The sequence below is a fragment of the Opisthorchis viverrini genome (assembly GCF_000715545.1).
Source record: "Opisthorchis viverrini unplaced genomic scaffold opera_v5_107, whole genome shotgun sequence".
NCBI lineage: Eukaryota > Metazoa > Platyhelminthes > Trematoda > Opisthorchiida > Opisthorchiidae > Opisthorchis > Opisthorchis viverrini.
This window is the reverse complement of record NW_008751763.1, coordinates 248,089-263,924: the sequence shown is the minus strand read 5'-3', so window position 1 is coordinate 263,924 and position 15,836 is coordinate 248,089. Positions and strand designations below refer to the sequence as shown.

Sequence of the window (15,836 nt, the reverse complement as noted above, 5' to 3'; positions counted from 1 at the left end):
CCCGACAACCTGGCAGACAATAACTCAGCCGTAGAAACAGGCATACTGAATGGGATAATCTCTCACTCCAAATCACCAGCTCATTCTGCCAATATGGAGTGAAAAATCCCTCCCAGTGTACTATACTGGCCTAGGACGAGCGTGGGACTGAAGAGATGACTTCCTAGTTTTCAATGATCTATTTGCTCTGTAAGAAGACTGTGAAAACCTTGAAACGCGTGACCTAGTTTAACTATCAACCAATGAAAGGGCTAAAATTTCCCGAGGCATCTGTTCCAATGTTTTGGCTCGTGGCCGACCCTGCGTCGAACAGATTGCAGTCGGTATGCCCGTTGTGAGCACATGATAAATAGGTGATGGGTGGGACTACGGGGAAGCTGGCTCCTTCGAAGAATGGATCCGTACACCAGTCCAAAACTGTTTCGCATGGAACTTCAATGGATCTGTCAAACCATGGTCTCAACAGCATGGATCAAGGTAGCTTGAGCCTATTTGACCGAAACTACTTTATGTTGCGTACCACAGAGCGCGCCGACGACTCCGTAAGCCGTTTGAACGTTTCTGGCATCGTTCCTGTGGAAAAGGAGATAATGGTAGTCCTATATGATTTCACAGAATCCATGAAGTCTCAGATCACAATAAAACGAGGTTAGATTTTTATTTAAGTACCTTGATATTTCCTCCATGTGAGAGATTTTTTCAAACTTTCAGGATATCTGTTTCCTATTCACCGGTGACGGACTCTTTTTCGTCGTCTGACACTTCGCTGACCACGTCACATTAACACAGTTCAGATAGTCTGGTTGACACCTCCCTCTGGTCTCTAGGATACCAGCAGTGCTCCAACGCGTAGAGTTAGTGAGCGCACACTGAGCTTTCTGGGAGTGAGGTGACAGCTCGTTGTGTTAATGCACCTAATTGTACTTCAGTCCAAATATCCGTGGGTTTGAAGGTGGTTGGCGCTTTGTTGCACGGACTCTTGTGATGTTGATCCAGTCACATTATGGTGACTGGTTGGATATTTGCTGATTGCATGTTCTACTGAATTGCCTCCGACTTTGGGTTAGTGGTATACGTCAATCAATCAGGTTTTACAACCATAAGCAAGGACTGGGTGGATTGCCGATTTGGACACATGGACCTTTGCGCGCAAGCTATTTTTACTTCTCAATAGGGTATTGGTAACTTGTATATCAATACGAAGGTGATTTTTTCTTTAGCATCTGCTTTCTGTATGTTGAATGCAGTGATGTATTATATTCAGTGCCCGGTATAAAGCGTTAGCCGCTGAAATTAGTTTGTGCCTAGAATACTTAGTCTGCCTCGTATTGATCGCTAGTCTAATGAGACCGCTTAAAGATCACCAAACGGTGCCACATTTACACGTCCACGTACTATACTACTGGATTCAGCACGTCGCGTTTCGTGTAAATCTGACAACCGTTTTACGTTCATGGGTTAGCACGCCCCGAGACATTTTGGAGGCCGACTTGTCCTGACTCAAAATTACTTTAAAGAATAAGTATTCCATAATGTCCGCACGGGTCTCATTGTCGTACACGTGACCTGATTTCTCAACATCTTCACAGAGTGGCATCCAGCTCCGTTAATGTTTTCCGGGCCTGTTCGTTGTGAATATCTACTTAATTCCGTTTGACGGTCTGAGGCGTTGTACTTCTTATCGAAGTTGACATGATGTGATGCTACCCGTTGATGCCTAGAAAGTTGGACTGGAAGGCCACGGTAATAAAAGGCCTGATCTTGAGCACTTGCTTACAGGCGTACGAGTGTAACTTAGTTGCAGATGTGGTCAAGAGTAGGTTGAACCTTTTTCGAAGACGATGATACCATCAACTACGGCAGCGAAGCGTCGATGATGATATCGTCAACATAGGCAAAGTCTGCAGTGCACGCAGTTTGGTCTGGTTTTACCCACGTGGTTTTTTTCAAACACCGTAGTCCAAACAAAATCCATTTCCTCCTTCCAAAAGATCCAGACGATGGGTTTTGTGCATTATTAGCAATGTTGTGGGTAGCTCGGGCGAGCTGTTTGGTTGTTGGTCTGTTCGCCGAGCTTGGCAGTTGGATTGCAAACGTTTCATCACTAATCGAGGTGACATCGTCAGTGCAGGGTTGAGTGGGTCTTTATAAGTAAGCTTCGACTTGGCTGAGCTGCTTGGCAGCTGCGCTACCAAACGTTGGTAAGAAGAAAAAAGAAAGCGTTCAGCTGTAGCACCCTTTCGGTGCCTAGCTGCCGTGCCACCCGAAGGAAGCACGAGGGCTGGGATACTGCCAGGTTGCCCAAGCCTAGACAGGGGAAGGCGAGTGTCGGAGGGCGATTCGAACCAGGGGAAGTCGAGTGTCGGAGGTCGGATTCGAACCACGGACCTTCCGGTCAGTAAATTCGCGCTCCAACCACTTGGGCCATCTCGCCCCCCAAACGTTGGTGTACCTCAGCGATTATATATGCCGATTTAGTCAGATGTCAACACAAGTTACGATTAAATTTACACAGCAGGGATATATGATTAAAGCGGCCCGTTTATGAACTGATATCCTATAATTTGGTGTAATGTAGTTCTTCAGTGTGGCAAGTATGTTAATTACGTCCTATTTTTATGTTGACAACGTGGTGCATCACCTGTGTCTTACCGCGATCTTGAATAGATACTATTCCTGGCGAACACCAAACTAGCTTTTTTTATATTGGCCTAGCCTTATTCGTATGTTATATCCGTGGTGGGCCACTTTTTTGTCGCAGCTAAACGAACCATTAGCGTCGTCCTGGTTACAAGAAACGATTATAATCGATGTACGGCTTAACGCCTCTCTTACCTAGTTATATAAATCATCCCGACAGAAACGTCCGGTAAACACTTAAGGGCGTAGACGGTTATGCATCTGAGTGCCTTTGTAAACCTGCCGCAACAATCCTGGGGACACTGGTTTCCAAGAGAGTCAGGCGGTCAGTAGGGAATGGTGGATAAAGGAAAGATAATATGGACCCCAGTTGTCAATCGTGCTTCCGTGCTACTGTATCCCACTGAGGTGGTTGAAAAGCTGGTGTAAATGGGGAATCACACTGGCGACTAAAGTTGATTGAAGAATGAATTGGAAGAGGGTGAAAAGAACAATGCTTCCAGCTTTTAGAAGTGTCTTTCCAAGCCGTCCACCTCGACCAAATTGTTGTGTTGGGTGTGTTAGCGGAGTGATTCAGGAGCTTGATGCCATTTATTCTGTCACGTTGACTAGTTAGTTAATTGAGTGGGAAAACCTCAAGAAAGAAGACAAAGGACACCACATGAAGATAGGCTATATTGCAGATGAAACGATGGAAGAAAGAGTGCTGCGACTCAGTTGACTACAACAGAGAGAAAATAAAATCTCAGGGTAGTATTACCCGTTAGGACCTGACGGTCCTATCACAAATGAACACAATAATTCACCGAGATAAGCAGATCTTATCTATGTCACAAAGGCTGAACTGGTGGCCGCGGCAGTCTACGCACAGCCCTCAAGCCGGAAAACCGAAAGCCATAGAATTAACAACACTGATAGAATTTGAAGGCCTAGGATTTAAAGAGGGATTTCTCAGCACGGATAGGCGGCGTCCTATCCCAGCTGATTCGATCCACTGGCCAAAAATAGACCACCAGCGGAGCGACTTGCGAATAAGATGGAGTGGCTAATGACTTTCAGGTTCGTCGTCTTGAGCAGTGTACTGAACACCTTAACTTACAGTTTAGCAGTCCTATGTCAAGACAACTCATGGAAGAACCCAACGATCCTGAATATGATCTCGACACCAGCCCGCAATCAGCAACAGAAATTCAACTCCAACTGTCATTCGAACAACGTCACAAGGTTTTCGAAAGAGTTTGGTGACAATCAGTAGACTTATTTATTGTCACCGAACTTTTTCGAAACGATGACTAGTAGACTTATTTATTGTCACCGAACTTTTTCGAAAACGATGACTATCCAATCGGTTCCAAATATTTTTCACGCGATTGTACGTCACAAGGCATCCACCCCGAAAGGTTTGCACCTTATACTTTTCCCAGGTGATGGAGAGTTTCCAACCGCGCAAGCAGGATCACCTGGGCAGCAGACAGGAAGGCGTGAAGATCCCGCATTACTCATTACTTCATGTTGCCATTTTATGCCTTGTTCCCCGCGGATCTTTAGCCAGCGTTGAGTTGGAACGGTAAAGAATGCCATCGTGGATAGGCATTGGTTTGGTGATACGTACCACATGCTTCAACCATCTCAACCTGGTTACTGCTATAATGATTCGAATTTGTCTTCAATTACACGCTTACGCACCACCCCGCTGCGCACTCGCTGTAACCAGCTGACTTATGCTACAAGTCATCGGTGATCAAATTTTCAAAGATGCTTAAGGTTTCCGCGTCAGAGGGCCCAACCACTAAGTAAAGGTGCTCCTACAGTTACCTTTAATACACGTCTCTTTTGTCTTACTGACGTCATAAGTGATGTAAGTTGGCGAACAGTGATCGCGCCTTCGTTATGGGCACATTGACTTCGTCTGTAGTAGTATAACTGCGACTCATGCAGGTGCTTCGTTCCGCTGTTCAGTCCTGCTTCCCGGTACGCTTCTCAGGAGTTCGCAAGGTTCGCACACCTTGCCTAGCCATTGAGAATCTCTCCTGCCCTTATGTGAGAGTCGAGTAGTTCCAGGTCCATATTTGAAAGAAGACAGAATAGAATCAGACCATTAAATGTACGGCAGTGAAGCATCGGTGTTGAACACTGATGTCATGCTGTCGATGGTGACGATGATGATGAGACCCTTTAGATATGCAAACTATTTAAAAAACTGTTTAAAAGTAACAGTTTGGTATGCGCTTCATACCTGAGAAATGCAGTGTTACTGTACGATTGGGTGGGATCCGACCCAAATCTCCGTCACGAAGAGACTGGACCTTACCGTGGTATGACGGTTTGCGCATCTTAGCGGCCCACTGAGCTGCACTGGGGGTTGTCCCCGCGACACTCAGTCTCTCGTACCAAGTTGGTCTGTGATTAGAGGTCTGACGAACACAGTCTGCCGTTCCTCCACGTTGGGGGTTGGAACATGTGGCGAATTGTAATGCATTTGCATCTCCAGCCATATATCACTGCCTTGCAGTTAGGCTTTTGAGCCAAAGGCTCTGGTTGAGGACCCTAATCGTCCGACTGTCTAGGTGTGGGCGACCTGACTACCTCAACCCACGTACAACCACGATACCTACGTCTAACAATAAACTCATGCCATATCGGCCGTCGCGTGGTGCCACCAACTGGGTCGCCTTACTCGCTGCACACAGCGGGGCGGGTAAGCGAAAACGGGTCACTGCTGGCGCCTTCTTTCTCTTTCCCATACTTTTTATTTCCGCTCTCCCCACCCGATTAGTAACTCCCCTTGTAGGCGCAGCATTCCGTTCGTCTTGCAGTGGTTTTGCCTGCAGGATCTGCTCGTCTCGTGGCGCTGACATCCTCAATTACCTAAAAATCACTCTTCAAGCCTGGACGCCCAGTCTACCTGGCTACCTTCAATGTCCACAAGCAGGACAACAAGGTGCTCTTGCTCTCACGCTGGAATTGATTGAAATTGACCTGTGCTGTCTCAGAAACAACAATTCAAGATGCAAGCATGGTGGTTGAGCTGACTTCCCCATATTCTCCACTCGCTTCTGGTTACGCACCTCTGGTGATCCAGAGGCTACTGTGGCGGAAAGTGCTGGGGTTGGTGTCGTCCCAAGTCATCGGGCGGAAGAATCCTTGCTTGACTGGATACCTGTTGATAGAGGCGACCTCTGTGCGGTTCGTCTGGCAATGTCTCATAAGCTGGAATTTGATAGATGTCTGATTACCATGTTTGCTTACGCCCCAACTGACTGTAGTTCCGACGCCGTCTAAGATAGGTTTTACGACGTCCTGAGTGACCTTTTGCGGCAAGCCAAAAACGAAGATATCGTGGTGGTTGCCGGAGATCTGAATGCATAAATGGGCAAGCTTAGCGTATCTGAGACTCAGTTAGGGGGTCGACACGGACTGGACTTGATACTTATGGACAATGGTGAACTGTTACTTCAGCCTGTGCTGATCTCAGGCTGTTTTTATGCAGTACTAACTTCCGAGATAACCGAAGTCATCTGGCCACATGGTGTCCTTCAACGGCATGCCGGCCACAAGCTCAGATCAACCACATTCTTCGTATGCGCAGACCTTTGGACGTATGAGAGTATACGGCAAGCTCTTCAAAAGCTTCCGTACACGAAGCGGCGTTTATCAGCGATTCACACTCTCTCCATTTCTATTTAACTTCGTGATGGATGAACTCATTAGACGGGCGCCGGAATTCTCCGAAATTCCGGTGTTCGAATAGCCTGTGACGAAAACCTTGTCGACATGGAATATACAGACGACATTCTTCTCATCTTCGAAGAGGAGAAGGCTTAGGTATTTTTGGATGAACTGTCCAAAGTCATCCCGTCCTTTGGTATGCACTTTGTACCTTCAAAGTGTAAGGTCATGCTCGTGGACATGCCGTCACCGAACACGCCACTTATAATCCAGGGAGAGGCACTGAAAGTCGTGGAGCTTTTTACGTATTCTGGAAGTTGTATTAATTCTGATTGTAATGTGACAGATGAGGTCAATGCACGAATATTGAAGGTTCGCGTTTGCTAAATTAGAACACCTATGGCGTCAATGCGATATATCCCGGAATCTCAAGGGACGCGCGTATCGGGCTGTTTTGTTGTATGGTTGTGAGACTTGGACTGTTTGAGCAGCGAAACCGAGACGTCTTCAGATGCTCGACAATCGTTGCCTTAGACCCCTAGCTTGTGTGGGTTTTCTTCAGCAAATCCGTGACGAGGTAATTAGCGAGTTTTCGGTTGTGCAACGGGTACTACCATCGAAGAATGTATCCAGCACCAGAAGCTGCGTAGATCGAGACATGTGTTGCTTATGCCTAGCCATCGTTTGACGAATAGAGTGGTGTTTTCCATGCCCAACTCAGAGTGGCGGAAGCAAGGAGGTGGCCAAACTTTGACCTGGCAGAGGGGTATGAAGGAGAGTACGAAACGTTTGGGTGCTGTTGGTGCTACTTGTCTTCAGGCTGGGGACCGTATGATCCTCAATGCGCTTGGTTGGAGGCGCTTCAAGATATGGCTGCCAACCGATGTCAGTGGCGTTTTCGTTGTCAGTTTCTGTCCAGATAGCCTGAATGAGTGTCTGGAGGTGTAGACACCTGGAATGATCATAGTAAGCTAGCACTAAGTCCCTTCCCCGTCCATCTTTAAAACTTTCTTCACAATAAGGCTTTTAAGTGAACCCGTAGCGAAGCATCGGTGTTGAAAACTGGTGTGATAATGATGATGACGATGATGATGATGATGGTGATAAGACCTCATGTTTGCAGGTGAACCGACCAATGTGGCAGATTAGTTCATTTATCTGGGCGGCTTTATACCAGGAGACTTGTGAATTGCGCAATCACTTCCGGAATGAGGAAGGTTAGGGCTGTGTTTTCAACCTCCGACACTCGCGGCGCTGACGTGACAGCTTGACAATCAAGAGCAGAGTGTACAGTGCCGCAGTGCGATTTGTTTTGCTTTATTGATCAGAGACGTGGCAGCTGTGTGTGAAGGATCTTCGGTTACTTTCTATGTGACCGTCGTCGCCCCCGACCTTTGAGCGAGTGTGGTAGGAACCTTAGATCAGTAATGCTGAATTACGCCGAATGGTTTTCCGGAAAGTCCACTCCCTGGGTAATCAGCTAGTCATACTTCACATGTTGAGCCTTATAATTCGCATACCAGAGGACCGTTTGCCCCATAGAGCTGTCTGCGCCCAGCCTGGTATCGGATGGAGACCATTGAAAAGCGGTCAGTCCATGATTTGGCAGGGAAGCTTGAAAGTCTTTGTTCGTCAATTCCGTCGCGTTACTAACTACCGTCTCTCCGGATGGGGACTACCAGACAGGGCAAACAAGTGGTTATTGATCATGACAGGCATGGCTGTGTCACGCAGTCAATTCTGGTCTTACCTCAGAGTTAACTCCTCCACCGTGTAGTTCAATTTTTTCACACCGCACCAACAGATCCACACAGTACGCAGATTGGTCCGCCGCCCGAAACCCTTGGTTCTTATTCCCTCGTCTTCCTTTTTTTCGACAGACGAAGCTGTTGCAGCTTAAATCGATGCACTTTGGTGAACAGTTGAGGTGTCGAAAATTGAACTAGTGTTGATTATGCCTGATGTTATCCTCCATGGCTTTGGACTTCCTCACACTAATGTTGTCACTCGTAAGCAGATGATTGGTTCTCTATCTGGTTGGTGACTACTACCACGCAGACGTCCACAGTTTGTCCGACTTGAAGATGATTTTCCACAAACTATCATAAATGCCCTCTGTCCATTTCTCCTACCACGGACAAATGCGTAGGCCCTTGTTTTGAAATGAGAGCGAAAGCTCTATCCGTTTTCCTTTTCAACATCTAAGACGGAAGCCATCGTCGTCATGGACAGTAGTACTGGTACGTAATTACTGTACAACCATGGGTAAAGACACTAGTAAAGAGTCTAAAGAAAGATCAAGGGTGTGGATATAGTAAACAATGCGTTATGGGAAAACAGTCGTGAATCATGTGCCTGCATAGTTGAAAATCACTGGTATAAGCATACCTGAGCCTCATATACTAAAGCACTATTGGCAGCATTTGCCCAACACTCTTCATCCGACATAAGCCGGCTCACGTCTACAGTTGAACTTTTGTTGGGTGTTTCTGCTAGGGACTGATGAAATGTTCGCCACCGTGTCGGTTACATGCTACGTCCTGGTGGATTTCTAATAATTTACATAGAAAATACAATTAACCCCAACTCGAGAGACACAAAGATCCCACAGAACACAGCTTGACTCGAGCCGCTTTCAACTCGAGAAATCATGTCATAGTCCGTCCTCAAATATTTCACCAGTATGGGTGCAGAGTGAAAAACGATAATTCTTGTAGATTGTGATGGTGTGTGTGCAGCGCATGCATAGGCTAATAAGATTCGTAGCTTTACTGCATTCGCTGCTGTGTACACCTACATCATCTGTCGAAGTACAACCGTTTATGCGGCTGCCAAAATCATCACTCTGCTCAACAATCTCAAGCTGTTCACCGTGAAGCAAGTTTGAGGTTATAGCGCGAAACCATTGATCTCCTGACTCGAACCCAGTCCTGACTTCGATTTCTTCCGTCTAAGCCTGGATGATCTGGTGGTATCTCGGCGCTTCCTTTCAGTTGTCCAGCTGCTGTGTGTCGAAGGGGTGCCGCAGCTAAAGCATTGCTATTGTCGCACTGCATACTTCGCCGTGAAGTTTCAAAAAGGCACAACGGAAGTGAAACTCTGAAATAAGGTTCTTCATGAAGATGCAGAACTTATGCTGAAGTGGCGGACAGCTTCCAAAGTCCTCTTCACAGTCGACAGTGTGGATTGCTGGTTATCCAGTCAAAAGCTTTGTAGGGAATAAGGAATGATACGAGATTACATTTGAATGTGACCCAGTATTAGGCCAACTTTTGCGTTACGGCGACCTTGATCACTCGCTCACCGGATAAACCAAAGTAAGCTTTGTGAGTCCGTGTAGTTGGTTAATCCCTCAACGTTCATTTGTTATTTTGCCCTCGTTGCGATTAAAGGTATCTGGACACGACAATAATATCAGGACTCATGATCGACAAATATCCCCTCATTACTCAGTCGAAACATCTCCAGTCGCTGTTATGCTGCCTTCAGTTTTACATGGTGATAATGTCAGGTCAGATCACAGCTGCTGCGCCAAAATGTTTGGTTTGAAGGTCTTGGCGGCTGTCGTGACAAGAGGGATTTTGACACTCTAATACTGTTTGGACTATAAAAAATCGTTCAGCTGTAACACCCTCCGGTGCCTTAGCTGCCATGCCACCCGAAGGAAGCAAGAGGGCTTGGATACTGCCAGGTTGCCCAAGCCTAGACAGGGGAAGTCGAGAGGCAGAGGTCGGGTTCGAACCACGGACCCTCCGGTCAATAAATATGCGCTCTAACCATTTGGGCCATCTCGCCCCTATTGACGGCTATGTACTTAGTGTCGTTCGAATTGATCTTATGCCGTTGGACAGAGTACATGAATGTAAAGTAGTGAACACTGCGTTTGGAAGTTCACGGATTGACTGTCAGAAACTTGTCTTATGTCTTCCAGTATCAGTAGTTTGATGCAAGTAGTACCTTTTTCATGCTACCAGATCACTGTTATATCACACACTTAGACAGGTCGAATTCCTGTTGTCTACTTTTGTCGAACAGCAGTCTGAATTACTCTATATTCCACCCAGGCGACTAGCTACAGGTCAAGGGGCATGTAGGACTTTTATTTGGTTTTGATTAACAGGCGATCAACACAGTGCTCACCGTGTAGTCAGTAGGCTGTGCTTGTTGTGCTAGGCAAATGAGTTCGCCAATTACTCTTTCATGTTAGGTGTCGATAAGGGAAAAAGTGCTTGCACACTCACGTCAGCCCGAGCGCACGTGCTCAGGTGAAGGAGCTTTCTGGATGTGACGAATTCGTGAGTAAACGCACGCACCAGCTGTCACTAGTGAGGGAAACGAATGGAAAGGCTTTCATGATGGTGAGGGACTACCGTGCACTTCAAGCCGGACAGGTTAGAGCTGCAATAAAGCATGGCTCCCAAGTACGTCAGGATAATTTTAGTCATTGTGAATATAATCCAAGCGGACCCGTAATTTTTAGCATAGATTTGTGGTCCTGATTTTAATGTGTTGTGTGAAAGCGAGCACAGTTATAAGGGATGCTGAAGGCTTCGTTGGTAGCTTTTGGGTGACTTCCGTATTTCATACTGTCGGTATTAGCCCATGTGAGCATGTTTTCTGTCTTAAACTATGGACTTTTGGCCTTTCTTTCCATAATTGTTATCATTTCTCCTCTTCCAATCTCACTCACAGGTGAATTAGTGCGCCTGTTGAGCTACAGTCCCGCGGGAGATTGGTCTGAGGTTGAAACTTCCGGACTGGCTCATCCGGCGACTCATCCACTGTCTGACGTGGAGAACAATCATGCTACCGGGGCAAATCATTTTCCGTCTCACACCGGATCGGACAGTAGCTCTCACCGCGATGCACCGGGTGCTCAGAGTGCGACAAGTTCTGTCGGTGGAGGCAGCAATTCAGGAAGCCAGATCAAATACCGGCGTGGATGGGTCCCAACGAGCTATCTGGCTCCGGCTCACGTGCTGTTGTCTGATCCGGTACAAAACACACGTCATCTGATAGGCCAAACGTCGCATCAGATGCTTGTATCACCTGCGACTACTTTGTTTCAAGGACCTCACGCCGATGGTGTCGGCGATGCAATAGGGGATTCCCAACCAAACCTAGTTTCCAGACATCCCAAACACACTGTTTCAAGTGCAGGTCCTCAGACAGTTTTATCAGTAACATCTACCCTGGACAGCTCTCCGGTCGGTATTCATGGTCCAGGATTGTCTGCCTACCCCTGGTATCATGGTGCTGTGTCTCGGCAAGCCGGCGAGCAACTTCTCCGATTCGGTATTACAGGATCTTTTTTGGTCCGTGCTTCGGAATCTGCTCCCGGTCAACTCTCTGTCACTGTTCGGCACTTGGGACGAGTATATCATTATCGGATCAGCCAAGATGCGCGTGGCATGGTAGGTCACTGCAGCCCTTGCGTTTTTCCTGTGCATACCTCGGTTTTATCTGGTACGTAACCTTTTTCTCAGGGGCATCTGCAAGCCCATCACCATAAATCCGTTTGTCCACCTAATACTACTCACTCGTGGCCATGGTTCTGTGAGCGGATTATGTACGTTCGTGAGGCCAGTTTGCAAACACGACATTCAGTGACGACGGGTACACCAGTCTGTCGGATTGTGAGATGTCCATTGGTCCTTTTCGATAGACCCCACCAGGATCGTCTCGTAAGTAGTGTTATATCAAGAAAATATACTCTCTTGTGTCGAATATCGTACCAAACGAAAATAAGATGACTTTTGTGCAACACAGTCAGTTGAAGAATGTCAACTGGGGTCCACTTCAGTCTTCCGTTAAGACCAAATAATTTGCAAATGAATGCATCTTGCCTATCGCCCAGTTGTTCACGCGCTTCGTCTTAACCCCTTCCCGTGTCATAGTGATGACCATGTCGGCCATTAGCATGTTTATCGTTGTTTGGCTAAACACCACTAGCTGGTTCGTCTCCCATCCCCCGACTGCCCCGCTTCTGGCTGTCTCACACGAATGCGTCCATACTGATGTCTGCTGCTTCATGCCGACGTTGGCGCAGCTGTCGTGCACGCACGCGCACAAACCGGCGCATTTCACTCGCTGCCCGGGCGTTTTCGGCATTTAACAGAAATTGTGTCATGACCACCGCATGTATGGTAGTTGGTCCTCATGCAGATTTTGTTGTGTGCTCCAACCTGTGACACCAAGTGATGTCCTGTTGCCGATGCATGTTAATCGGTAGAACAGACGTCCCTCTGTGGAAACCGGCCTGCGCGTCTATTATCTCGTTGCTTACTGGTCGGTCAGTGTGTGTGTCCTGTAACCTCAAAACTTGTGTCCAGGGAATTGGATCGTTAACAACACTACAACCGCGACATCATTTTAGCGAGTGCTCGTAAAGTTCCTCCGGAGAGTGCGAATTACAGCAACTTCCTGTCGCATATTATGGGAGTGTTTTGCTGGCGACAATTGTGGTTATTATTCTGAGACTTCGTGTATGGTTATGCTTAATTTTTACCCTTTGCACATATGTGGCCTAGGTCTTCCTTGTGTTTGACTGTTTCCTTATCCAGCCTGCTAACCTCGTAAATATGTTCTTTTTGTATGTATTTTCCAGAAGGATTATGTACGTTGATTTGACGCATGTTTTCCGTAGACAGTATGGGAAGCGTTTCTTCTTTCTAACCCCTCATGGTTTCCCTGCAAAACCTCACCGTTACCTTTGGGGTTCACTAGACTAGTTAGTTTTCAGAAGGAAACACGTTTTGAATTTCGACTAGTAACCGTCGGCTAATGAGTTCCGCGCCCCGTGGTCATCCTCACTGGCTTTGTTTTAGAAGGTTCTACTTAATTCCCCTTAAACACGTTGTCTCGCGTGATAGGTGTGTCTGTCTTTTGTTGTCTTGTGATAGACAGCCTCGGAGTATATCTTTGTAATGTACTACCCATAAGGTTGCTGAAAATCCTTAGAAGTATGATAGACGATCGTCGGTATTCGGTTGCGTTAATGAACCATGACAAGGTTGTTTGTTTCGAGCAAAGCTTTTCTACTATCCTGGCCGGCACGATGAAAGCTTACTTTTGTGACCTTTTTAGATAATCAATCCAGAGGCTGATTACTCTCTGTTGGTAGGGCAGTTTACTTTCCAACACTCTTAATTTTCTGCAGACTGTGTCCTACGGTCAGTCGCTGATTAGAATCTTGTAATCCAAGCTATGAACGTGTTACCTTTGGAACTTTAAGAGTTAGTGGTTTATCAGATGGGAGAAGTTGGATTGTCTATAGGGCTAAGTTAATCAGGAGCTGAGCTTTCGCCTCCAACTAACTATCCCTTCTCATCAAAACACTCGTATTAATGAATGTCAGTAACCAGTATGCAATCACTTATCAAATAATGCAGTTGTACCCTCCCAATTCCGTCGTTATCGTAGGCCAAACTGTGGCAACTGGAACCACTCTGTAACTTATGCGCGCCTTTTGGGTGATAGCGAAATTACTAGCCGTCTTTGGTCTTGTAACTGGAAACCGCGTGGAATCGTTATTAGAATTTTTTGGTGTGGTAGTGATACTAGATAGTTTACTTCCGCATACTGAGCTTATCGCACTTTTGTACCGCTATGAACCAACAAGCAAGCCGCGATTCATTGCTTTCTACAATCTCAGTTCTCTGTCCCTCGTAACTCCGTTAGAATTGTCTCAGTCCTTAATTAATGCATGTTATACACTTTTCTGGACCATAACTATCTATTTGCAGATATGTTCGGATTCCGAAAAGCTCAGTCGGACTAGTGCTTTTGTCCTTATTGAAACTTGTTAGTCGCTCAAAGCGGGAATCAGACACATGATTATATAATTCGATTAACTTTCACATAACCGCTCATTCCCTTTGCTGCTCCAACCAATTTGAAATTCGGTAGCTGGAGCTTCCTTTATATCTTCAGTTGCTCGCTTAGTCTTACCATTATCGAGCCTCGCGTTTTGTCTGGTCCACAGGATCAGCTATGGAAACAGTTATGTTTTTGTCATTCCCACATCAACGCGCGTCCTTGTGATAAACATATACTGTGCACCGCGCGTCCACACGAAGTGTATCCACTCGAAATTTCCTGCTGAATTCGAGTAATACTGTTGTCTGTGGGATGTGAATAAGCCACCCAGGAATTGGGTTGTTATGCGCCCGTAAACTTTGTTTTCCAAAGTAAGTAGTCAACACCTCCCCACCTGGAGTTTTCAGGAGAATACACTTAACTGCAATGCATGGCAGTTGGTTGACTCGGACCGGACCCCTGCTGCGATATAGGAATAGTTAAGGACCACACCTGTGGGCACAGCCATAAGGATTTGATTAATTGCCGGATCAGTTTCCCTTAGTAAATTTCGTCGTCGCATCGATCTGGAGCCTTGCCATTATAAGTGTTTGCTAACCCCTGGTGTGGAACGTTCAGTTATTGAGCATTTTGTCAGTTCCATTTTCTGTAGACTCACTATAATCCGCACAAGTTACTGGCCGAGTGTCATGTGATGAATCCGTCTCCTTGCCAACATCATTAGTGATCGGAGCTCATGCCGAAATTCTGTGTTTCACTGCTGTGCAGTCGTGTGGGTTTGTTTTTGGGAAGCTGTGTTTTAAAATCAACACAGAAGGCGAACGCCTTAGCTAAGAACCTTGCGAAGTTCGGTGTAGGTATGCAGGCAACCACAGTGTTCTGTTCAAAGTGTTGTTTCTGGCCTAGACAGTAGTTGACCTGGTTCGCCAATGGTCCAACTAACCATTGGCGAATAGTCGGATTCCATCAAAAAATTCTGTTCATTTTTCCCTGATGGGTCGCATCGAGATTAAAAAGCTTCGTGTGGATGCGTTTTTCTGGAACCGATTAAATACTGTGTTGGGCTCACACGGCTGTATGTAAGTCACGCGGTTGCTTTCTAATCCCTGCTTTGTGGCTGCTGATCAACGTATACCTTCCACTGATATACCCATCAACTAGTTGTCTTTTTCTTGCTGGATTGTCTGATTGTCTCTTTTGTCCAACGATAATGCCACCCGGACACTGACATCCACTATCGGTTTTTGTGCTGATTCACTCGCTACCAGCTTGTCTACGAGCCGTTTCCCAGTAGATGATGTCTTTCAGATCGCTACTCAGCTCCCGCTCTGGTAGACATAGCATGAAGCTAACCCGCTGTTTATACGCTAGTGCAGATCTTCGATGTGTCCCATCCCTACAGAATGAACGGAAACTAATCCTGTATATAGTGCGATGTCATTTAGAAATTCCAGTATAGGAACAAGTCGCACACGGAACAAAACTAGAGAAGCACACGATGGGTATAGCACCGTCGACTTTGTATCACAATGGAACCTACCTTTGATATGCTTCATCTGGGTGTTTTTTCTAACCTATTGCAGTCTGCTTTCGTACCACACCACGTTCTGTTTGTCTTTGGTTTCGGAGTGTGACTAGGTGAGAGAGGTTCTTAAGTATACATGAAATCGAGGTCCAGCAATTTTGGATATGACCAGCCGAGCCTGTTT

The 15,836-nt window shown here is 46.4% G+C and overlaps 1 protein-coding gene across 1 annotated transcript in view; it reads left to right on the top strand.

Annotated features, from left to right (window-relative positions):
• Positions 1–253: 253 nt before the first annotated feature.
• The window catches only part of T265_05581 (hypothetical protein), a gene marked incomplete at both ends in the record, with an annotated part of 56,453 nt that continues 40,870 nt past the window's right edge, over positions 254–15,836 (top strand). Inside the window, 3 exons of the mRNA XM_009170633.1 lie at positions 254–648; positions 5,417–5,659; positions 11,002–11,723. Of these exons, the coding sequence (XP_009168897.1) occupies positions 357–648; positions 5,417–5,659; positions 11,002–11,723 (1,257 nt within the window). The remainder of the gene's footprint in view (positions 649–5,416; positions 5,660–11,001; positions 11,724–15,836) is intronic.